Source organism: Triticum aestivum, chromosome 4B, assembly GCF_018294505.1.
Source record: "Triticum aestivum cultivar Chinese Spring chromosome 4B, IWGSC CS RefSeq v2.1, whole genome shotgun sequence".
Classification (NCBI taxonomy): domain Eukaryota; kingdom Viridiplantae; phylum Streptophyta; class Magnoliopsida; order Poales; family Poaceae; genus Triticum; species Triticum aestivum.
This window is the reverse complement of record NC_057804.1, coordinates 190909622-190920240: the sequence shown is the minus strand read 5'-3', so window position 1 is coordinate 190920240 and position 10619 is coordinate 190909622. Positions and strand designations below refer to the sequence as shown.

Sequence of the window (10619 nt, the reverse complement as noted above, 5' to 3'; positions counted from 1 at the left end):
AACTCTAGTGCTATTCCTAGTTCCAAACATGTTTGGAAAGCCAAAGTTCCTGAAAATTAAAGTGTTTATGTGGTTTATACATAAACAAGTCATTTTAACAAAGGATAATTTGGTTAAGCGCAACTGGACATGATCTACTAGGTGTAGTTTTTGTGATCAGGACGAAACTATCAAGCACCTCTTCTTTGATTGCCCGTTGACGAGAGTTTTGTGGCACACGGTGCAAATTGCCTTTAACATTACTCCTCTGAATTCGGTCAGTACGTTATTTGGAACGTGGCTTGTTGGGATAGAGTCCGAAACAGCTAGACACATTCGCGTAGGAGTATGTGCGTTGTTATGGGCAATTTAGAACTGCAGAAATGATTTGGCTTTTAACAGAACAACAACTATTCATTTTTTGCAGGTTTTATTCCGAGCTACTGCGCTGATCCATATGTGGTCGTTACTCACTCCGACGGAGGCCAGGGAGCGTTTGGTTACTGGATCTATCCAGTGGAATATGGGTGCGCGGGATATCTTCAACCGGTTTGGATGGCGGTCATGTAATAGGATAGGGGATTAGTTTAACTATCTTTGTTATGCCAACCGGTTGTAGCTTTTGGGCCTTTTGTTTTTGGCGTTGTGGCTCTTTGTGAGCTTGCCGTTTTTTTTGTTTTCAGACTATAAGACCTTGTTGAACCTCTTTATTTATCTATAAATGTGGCCGTATGCATCGTTCTGATGCAGAGACTGGGGAGTCCCTCTTTTACCAAGCCCTCCCATACCATGCAGCACTATCACAGAGCGTTCCAACTCATCACCTGCCAACCACTGCTCAAGCTTTTTTCTGTTTCCATCAACCTCCACGAGATCTTCTTCAGCAAGGGAATGTGAAGTGCTCGCTAGATGCTAAGACCTCTCAACAATGTAACTTTAGTCATTCATATACCCACTATCTACCATTAGCACCCATCGTTCTTTAGCCTGGAACAGGTGCACAAGATTGACCTCCGCTTCCTTAACCAAAGAAGCTACCCTGTTTAAAGAGAAGAAAACATTTGGTTGTTTGAATCCTTTCTTTAGATAGGCACTCCATCCACTGTCATGTTTCTGACCAACAAGTTGCAAATACTCATCCACAATGTCCTCAATCCCATGAACAAACATTCTCACTCCTCCACCCCAGATTTAATATGTCTGATTGTTGCGATTCTGCACGTCCATTCGGCCAAGATATTCATGCATCAACCTGAGCTCCCTTCTGATGTGACCCATGCTTCCTTGAAGCTCTGTTAGCCGTGTTATAAAGTTATTGAAATGTAAAGTAGCCTGGTTCGTTGCTTCATTCGCCAGAGCTACACCGATCTTTGCCACTGCCAAGAGAATCACACCGATCTAGCAGGGAGTGGCAGGGTAGGTCGTTAGTGGGCTGGAAGTGAGAAAGATGGGGAGACCGCCGGAAACGCCTCCGCCACTCCGATGGGCGGTGACCTTCTCCACCGCCTTCCTCGATGGCAGGCTGGAGTGGCGCGTCGGTTCTCTTTACCTGGATCGTCCGGACTTCTGTTTCTTACGGAACAGCGATGGGAAGATTGAGGAAGGGAGGCATCTTCGGCCTGGGGAGAGGATCTCCACCGGGAATGAGATGGTGCTCCTTGACTGTGTCGTGCGCGTTGGAGCACGAGTCCTCCCGGATCGATGGCGGCTTACCCTCGCGCCGGGAGATCTCTCGCCGGCGATGGCGGCTTCTAGTTCTGGATCACGTTTCAATGTCCTTGCTGAGCCGCAGGTCGGGGAGGATGGCGATGAGGCCTCGGCCGTAGATGCTTCGTCTGGAAAGGAGCATGTGGCGATGAAGGCTGCTTCCATGATCCTGTCCGATGAGGGTCTAGCGGACGGAGGTGCTGCCTGGTCCACTGTCTCGCGCCGTAGGAAGACAAAGGAAGAGCTGGTGCAAGAGTTTTGGGAAGACGTCGGTTTTCCGACGCCGGCGTCGCGCGTTTGGGAACGACCTGGATCTTCATCTCCGACGCCCATCTCCGGCCAGGTACGGGATAGTTCAATTTCGACTAATGGGTTGCCTTCTCAGTGCAGGACCCCGCCGGTGGGAGTAGACGTCTACAAGCCGCCGGCTGCCGCGCGCCACATCCGCCGGGGTGTGCTAATTCGGCCGTGGAAAGGGCCTCTTCCGCGCCCGCGGCCGATGCAGCCCGTCGCCCTGGCGGCATTCATGCCGCCGCCGTCGTCCGACGGGCCCGCGGCAGACAACGCTCAACGGTCGTTGCATGATCCACGTTCTGCGGCAACATGCAGTGCGTCAGTTACGCCTAACTCCACGCTGCCAATCGAGACCGGGAGGATGGGTTCGAGCGATGGTGGGTCCTCTGCCAGCGCGTCGCAGATGTCAGGGTGGCCCCGCCGCGTTGACTTTTCTCTTAGGGGAGGAGTCGTACGTGCCTGGGCCCTAATCCCTACGTGCGATACGCTTCCATCACCATCTCGTTTGCCGCCGCCGCCGCCGCTGAGGGTCTCCTACGCCGCCGCCGTTCGTGTAGGCGCCTCCGCTGGCATGTCAGGGCGCCTACCTTCCTCGTCCAAAGGCGGTCCGCCGGCAATGAAGGGAACCGCGCCATCTTCAGCTGTTGTGTCACAGGACGGCCCTGTCGTACCATCCCAGTCCCGCTTCACCGGGTTTGGCCCCACGGCCGGGCCGCCAAGGACCGGCGCCTCCGGACAGGCACCGCCGGCTTCCGCTCCTCTCCAACAACCGATGCTTTTCGGCGTTCCAACAACAGCGGCTGCTCCTCCCACTTCTAGCCGTCCGAGCAACAACAACAAGAAAAAGAAGCGTAAGGGTACCGGCCGGGTTCCTGCATCGACTGCCTCGGGACCGCCGCTCTTTGTTCCGGTTCCTCAGGCCACGCCTGCTGCTCCTGTGTTGCCTGGCCCTGTGTCGGCTGGGACTTCAACTGTTTCGCCTGCAGCACAGATTGGAGGGAAGAAGATTAGTCTTTGGTGCTACAAGTGCAGGACGGACGATCATCTTTCTAAGGATTGTAATGTGACTCACTTCTGCTACATTTGCAATAATTATAAGCATCCTCTTCATCGCTGCTCTGTGCTGAAGCAGTCGAGACCTATGGCAGCCTTCGGTGGTGTGGGTCTAAACGAGGCCATGTTCGTGCATCTGCCGGACTCAGTTTTTAAGGAGCACCTCGCACCATCGTCCTCACCAATCGGTCTGGTTATGATATCGGGAGGCTCGGTGACGGGAGCTGTTGTGGAGGCTGAGATTGCTAAAATTGCCTCGGTACAAACTTCATGGAAGTGGGAGACCGTTCCTCATGGTGATGATGCCTTCTTGGTTGCCTTTCCGTCTATGGAGGTTTTGCGTCGAGTGTCTGCTTTCGAGTTCAAAGTCAAGTCTCACAATGTACTGATTGCTATCAGTGAATGGAAATCAAAAAATGATGTCAAGCCTACGTATAATCCGCTGAAGCCAGTTTGGGTACATGTCACCGGAGTTCCACCGCCACTTCGCCACTTTCTTGGTTTGTGGGCAGTGGGTTCCGTCATCGACGCAACACAGGATGTTGACTTGATTTGCTTGCGACGCCGTGGCATCGTGCGTATTCAAGTGGCTGTCCTAAATTTAAATATATTTACGAAAGAGGATAATACAGGGAGTGCGTCAGTGTCTGCTGGGGTGTATGTCAAATTAAATGGTTATGACTTCCGATTTGTTCTCGAGGAGGATGATTTTAAACCCGATGATGATTTTATCCCTCGAATTTGGGAACACCAAGATGATGGCCCCGACCATGGGGCAAACCGGGATGATGATTTGCCTGATCAGGATGCGAATAAAAAGGCCAAAAATTCTGGAGTCTCCGGTGCAGCTTCGTCTGAATCTCAGTCTGATGGGACCGTTCCAATGAACACGGATGTTGGTTTTGCGGGTGCACAGAGAGTATGCTCGGACTCACCCATGAGCACCATTGAAGAGTCACGCACAACTAGCACCCCATCTATTGATGTGATACATGCAGATAATTTGGAGGCAAGCGTTGGTGGCCATGACAGCGCACACGCAGGTCTGGGGCACCCCAAGCGAGTTGCTGCCTTGCAGCCGGTTGAGGGGGAGTTTGGCCCACCAGCTCAGGGCCTGGCGGAAGCCATCGGCTCAGGTGCATGCCCAGCTACTGTGCATGGAGCAGCTGATGTGTACGGAGCTGCAGATCTTCGCCAGCGTTTGGACGTGTCGGTTCAGCAGCCGGCTGTTGCTGCAGTCAGCCCACCCACGCAGGCTCGGCAGCAGTCTCCGATGCTGTCTCACGGGGCTATTCCGATGGCGCCAAGTGTTGATCTTGCTGCACCGACTTCGTCTTCAACACCTACCATGTTGGCTGCTGCTTCATCATTGTCGACGGATCGTCCGATGACGCCGATGGCTCTTATGTCTGAGGGAAGCTCTCCCCTTCGACGTAGTAACCGTCACCCCCGTCTCAGTTGACGGTTCTTCTCCGACCAACGAACATGCTATGGACAAGGCAATGCGACGTCAGGCTGCACGTAATTTGGACACCGCTCCAGGTAATCTCTCCACGAAATCTTTTCTTTCCTTTTCAGATTCACGTATTTCTTCTAGTTTAAAGAATGTTGGATGCTCTATGGAAAAGAATGATAATGAAATTAATCTATCGGTTGGGGTGCTTAAACATATGGAGATTGACCGTTTAAAGGTTTCTCCGAAGTGTAATGCATCCATACCTAACCCTGAAACCGAGGAGGAGGATGAAGCGGATGCCAAATATGATGGTCCGCTTATATCCCACTTGGTTGGTGAGGTTACCGAGGTTGGATTGGATGACGCGAGACCTGGGTCCATGTTTTGTGACTTCACAGCATCCTCGCAGAAATCTAAATCAAACTCATCTAAAAAGAAACAAAAACCGCCCAAGAAGGCCACACCGATTCGAGTTTCCACATGAAAGGCATGTTTTGGAATAGCAGAGGTCTCTCAGACTTGGCTAAACATAAACACGTCGGTGATTGTGTACGGGAACATGGATTGGATTTTGTGGCAATTTCTGAGGCTGGTAAGTGTGACTTTCGCCCGTATGTTCTCGATCACCTATCAGGTGGTTTTGACTACGCATGGCATAGTCTACCAGCTCGTGGAAGGTCCGGAGGAATACTTCTTGGGATTCTGACCACAGTCATGGACTTGTTGGCCTTTTCGATCGGTGAATTTCATATAAAATGTCACCTAAGAAATAGGACGGACAATTTTACATGGACTCTCATCGCTGTCTATGGGGCGGTCCAAGATGAGCAAAAACCGGCTTTCCTTCGGGAGTTGGTAAACCTGGCTAAGGATAACCCGTACCCAATGCTTATTGGAGGGGACTTCAATATCCTTAGGTACCAGGAAGAGAAAAATAATGACCGCTTTGACACTCACTGGCCTTTCCTATTCAATGCTGTGATAGACAGTTTGGATCTTCGGGAGGCCAGTATGTCGGGGCGGCAGTTCACCTGGGCTAATAACCGAGCTATGCCAACATACGAGAAGCTTGACAGGGTACTCATGGATACCGAATGGGAACTAAAATTTCCTCTGGTAACTGTGCGATCCCTAGAGCGTATAGAGGCATTATCGGATCATGCACCCATCATTCTGGATTCTAACTCTACAAACCCGGCTGCCAGACGTCGTTTCAAATTTGAATTGGGTTGGCTGCTCCGGGAAGGATTTGTAGACATAATCAAGAATGTTTGGGAGAGGCCCGCTGTTGGTCGTACACCTATTCAGAGATGGAACTTTAAAATAAGGGCCATGAGGCAACACCTCACTGGATGGGCGAAACATACCAACGGGATATACAAAAAGGAAAAACAACGGCTCTGTACCATCATTGACGACCTCGACAAAATTGCTGAGACGCGCACCTAATCTCAACAAGAGATTGAATTGAAAAATCAATCTAATGAGAAGGTTGCACGTCTTTTGCGAGAAGAGGAGATCAAATACTACCAAAGATCCAAAGCCGATTTCATTTTGATGGGTGATAGTAATACAAGATACTTCCAATTGGTCGCTAATGGGCGGCATCGGAAGAAATGTATTTACAGTCTCCAACAAGAGGAGGGGCGGATCGAAGGTCAGGAGGAGCTCAAAAAGTATATCACCAACTACTACAAATCTCTATTCGGGGCGACGGTTGATGGGAACTTCACTCTTGACGAGTCCCGAACAGACGATATTCCACAAGTCACGGCAGAAGAAAATGATATCCTTACAGCACCGTTCTCCGAAGAGGAGGTGAGAGCTGCGGTGTTCCAAATGGAACATAACAAAGCTCCAGGCCCAGATGGTTTCCCGGCAGAATTCTATCAGAATTTCTGGGATATCATCAAGTCTGACCTTTTGGAGTTGTTTAATTGTCTTCATGCCGACAGACTTGACCTATTCAGACTTAATTTTGGGGAGATTGTCTTGTTGCCAAAGATTAAGGAGGCCGAACGGATCCAACAGTTCAGACCCATATGCCTCCTTAATGTAAGCTTCAAAATTTTCACCAAAGTGGCTACGAATAGGTTAAACTCAGTAGCTGACCATATTGTCCGGCCATCTCAAACGGCTTTCATGCAAGGAAGAAATATACTCGATGGCATAGTAATCCTGCATGAGACCGTCCATGAGATGCACCGAAAAAACATGAGTAGAGTCGTATTCAAAATCGACTTTGAAAAAGCCTATGACAAGGTCAAATGGCCTTTCCTCCAACAGGCCCTAAGGATGAAAGGTTTCTCTAATAAATGGCGTCAGTGGATCCATAATTTTGTAACTGGAGGTAGTGTGGCCATCAAAGTCAATGATGACGTAGGCCATTACTTTCAAACAAAAAAAGGACTACGACAGAGTGACTCCATGTCCCCAATGTTATTTAACATTGTCGCTGACATGTTGGCTATTCTGATTGAGCGCGCCAAGCAGGACGGCCAGATTGCAGGAGTAGTGCCACACCTTGTGGATGGTGGCCTCTCTATTCTGCAATACGCCGATGACACAATTCTCTTTATGGAACATGACCTAGATAAGGCTCGAAACATGAAACTCTTGTTGTCAGCATTTGAGCAAATGTCAGGTCTCAAAATTAATTTCCATAAAAGTGAAATTTTCTGCTTTGGAGAAGCTGTTGAGGCGGCGGCCGATTATGCTGACCTGTTCGGTTGCACACATGGCCAATTCCCGATTAAATATCTGGGAATACCGATTCATTATCGGCGTCTCACCATTGCGGAGTGGAAGCATGTAGAGGAGCGGCTAGAGAAATGTTTGAGCAGTTGGAAAGGCAAATTGCTCTCAGTTGGAGGACGGCTAGTTTTGATTAACTCTGTCCTCACAAATATGGTTCTTTATATGCTCTCTTTCTTCCAACTCCCAAAAGGGGTCCTGCAAAGACTGGACTATTTTAGATCCAGATTCTTTTGGCAAGGAGATGGTGAAAAGAAAAAATACAGGTTGGCCAAATGGAGTGTGGTTTGTAGGCCAAAAGACCAAGGTGGCCTTGGAATTCATGACCTGGAAGTCAAGAATGAGGCCCTACTTAGTAAGTGGTTGTTTAAACTTCTTACCGAGGATGGTGTTTGGCAAACCATGCTGCGCAACAAGTATCTAGGTCAAAAGGTGGTGTCTCAGGCATATTGGAAACCTGGTGACTCGCACTTTTGGGCTGGCCTAATGGCAGCAAAGAAACATCTCTTTCGCTTTGGGTCTTTCGCGATAAAGGACGGGTCGGAGATTCGTTTTTGGGAAGACATCTGGCTAGGCAATGCCAGTCTCCGAGAACAATATCCAGCCTTGTACAACATCGCTCGCGATAAGAATAAAACTATTGCGCAGGTGCTCAGTTCATTCCCGCCCAATATTTCTTTTAGGCGGGATTTGATTGGCCCCCGTCTTACGTCATGGCATAATCTTTTATCCCGTCTGGATTTGATCAATTTGACACAAGGTCGGGATGTGTTTCGCTGGAACCTTACTGCATCGGGGTCTTTCACAGTAGACTCTATGTATCATGCGCTCACGCATTCTGAGGTACCAGTGAGTAATAACAAGAAAATCTGGAAGTCAAAGATTCCACTAAAAGTTAAAATCTTCATGTGGTATCTTCGTAAGGGAGTTGTTCTAACCAAAGACAACCTCGCACGGCGCAACTGGCCAGGGAGTAAGATGTGTTGTTTTTGTACTCATGAAGAGACAATCAAACACCTCTTTTCCCAATGCAAGTTTGCACGTTCTACGTGGTCAGTCATCCAAATAGCGTCAAATTTGTATCCGCCCACAAGTGTCGCCAATATTTTTGGTCATTGGTTGGATGGTATTCCAAATAGGTTGAAAACGCTAATAAGGGTGGGAGCGTATGCCTTACTATGGTCGCTTTGGCTATGTAGAAATGATTTGGTTTTCAATAACAAAAATGCTTCTCCTTTGCAGGTTATTTTCCGTTGTACGCACTCGCTTCGTACGTGGTATACGCTACAACGAGTGGAGTACCAACCGCTGTTCAAGGCGGTGTGTATGCGGTTGGAGCAGGTGGCTACGGAGGTTTTTACCCAACATGGGTGGCAGCATAATCTCCGGATCGGTCCACCACCCCTTTCGACATAGGCATAGTGTCGGTCTATATGACTCTACTGTCGCCCATTTGTCGTTTTTTCTTCCTTTCTTTTTATCAGACTTTAGGTGATTGGCTGTGTGCATCTTAGTTATGCAGAGGCCGGGTGTTACTCATAATGCTTTGTATCTTCTTGATGCTACTTTTTGAGATAATAAAAGCGCCCTTTATCGAAAAAAGAGAATCACAACCTCGGCCATTGCTCCCCAAGTCAGAGCTGAGACAGATATGTTGCACAGCAGGTAGCCTGTGTGCCTTCAGATAATTTCTGTGGCCCAGCCTAAAAAATTAGAAGGTACTGTATATATTATTATCACACTGCAGTACTCAACCATGAATTACCATACTTCTGCAAGGAGATACACGAATTATGAGCTAAGCATATTAAGGAACAACGAACATTTTCAACTCATAAGGTGCTATTTCCTCCAAACATTTTGTAGATCTAGTCTAGAAGGAAAACAATGGATGCATAACATCAAGCAACCTATTTTGAAACAATGACTCAATGGCAAGTTTGCAACTAAAGTTGGCTGAAGCTGGGTATTTGACTAGTTTGGTTTTGCAGGATTTTGCAGTTTTTAGCTAGATCTTGTTTTGATTGGTGGTTAGGAGAACAAGAAGATTTCTGCACGAGCAAACTATGGAGGTTGATACATGCAGATTAATCAACGAAAATAACTTATGCATACCTGCTAAGGTAAGTCGCTGCTTTGTTGAGAAGAGCCGCCGTTCGTCGATCCCATACTTCTGATGAGAAGCACTCCCAGGCTCAGGTCTGTTAAAGTTTCTATGTTCACAAGATGTGTATTTGTGTACCAAACCAATAATTGCTTCTCTTACCAAACCAATAATTGCTCTCACCAGCCCTTGAGAAACTTTGGAAAACATGGCGTGGCCGTCATGCTTCAGTGTGCAGATGAAGCACGGCAACGAGAAGTGTCTTTACTCTTTAGTAGTACTACTCACCAGTCAGCTTATTTATAATTTTTTTATGCAAACTAGTCACCACTTTTATTAATTATTATTGCTAACTACAGAGCTTGGGATCCTTGCCAATAATTAATTCTGATAGTTGATGTTGGCAGGCATGGTGGCATGGATGATACACCAAGGACAATCTGATCGAGACCTGCTGACAGGTAAAACAATTCAGAATAAGCCCTAAAGGACCACAGGAGAATCGGCAGCTACCTGCACGGCATGAGAACACGGTCGTCCTCAACAGATCACGGCCAAGAGACCCTAGCTAATTTTTTCATCACAAAATTCTTCATGAAACTATGTGCTTTGTGAATTTACTCACAGTATTCGACTCCGGTAAGATAAAAGGAGATCAAGAGGGTGCATCTGGCTGATACGTACTTGCACCTTTGATCAAGATACACCATAGGATACATTTCATTTTGTCAGCGGAAGCAGCATTCAAGCAAATGCAGTAGCACGGGCATCTGTACCAGCGACTTTGCTAGTGGTGAAGTTGGATGGCTTACCTCGCTGTCGCCGCCGCCAGGAGTCTACTTCGCGTCGGCCACGGTGGGCGAGGGAGACTTGCCGGCAGCTGGGGGTGCGCCTGTCGCCGCAGGCGGAGAAGACACATTCTCCTATCCTAACCCTCGCCGGCGGTATGGGCCGTTCAGTCTTTTTTTCTTTGAGCAATTCCAGTCTATTTTTCTTAAGAGCATCTCCAGCCGTGTCAACAAACCCCCCAGGGCTACTTTTTTGCACCTGCGCCGAAAAAACCTCCTTGTACCCCCAAGACACCAGATTCCTGGGTGCGTTTTTTAGGGATAGCCCTACGAGGACAGGGATAGCGCAGTTTTTTAGGGATAGCAGATGTTTGGTTCGCGGGCGAGAAAGGATATGGACAGCCAGATTCCTGGAATATTCGCTGAAAATCCGGCTCCGCACGTATGCGAGAATCTCGCGGATATGGACGTCTACCCGGCGCAA

General features: G+C 48.3%; 1 protein-coding gene across 1 annotated transcript; it reads left to right on the top strand.

Moving 5' to 3' along the window:
* The first annotated feature begins 1338 nt into the window (after positions 1-1338).
* Positions 1339-8834, top strand: LOC123091762 (uncharacterized). Its single transcript, XM_044513382.1, has 2 exons — positions 1339-4575; positions 8486-8834. Exon 1 carries the CDS (start codon positions 1427-1429, stop codon positions 4493-4495), a length of 3069 nt encoding a protein of 1022 aa, XP_044369317.1. The 5' UTR covers positions 1339-1426; the 3' UTR covers positions 4496-4575; positions 8486-8834.
* The last annotated feature ends 1785 nt before the right edge of the window (positions 8835-10619 follow it).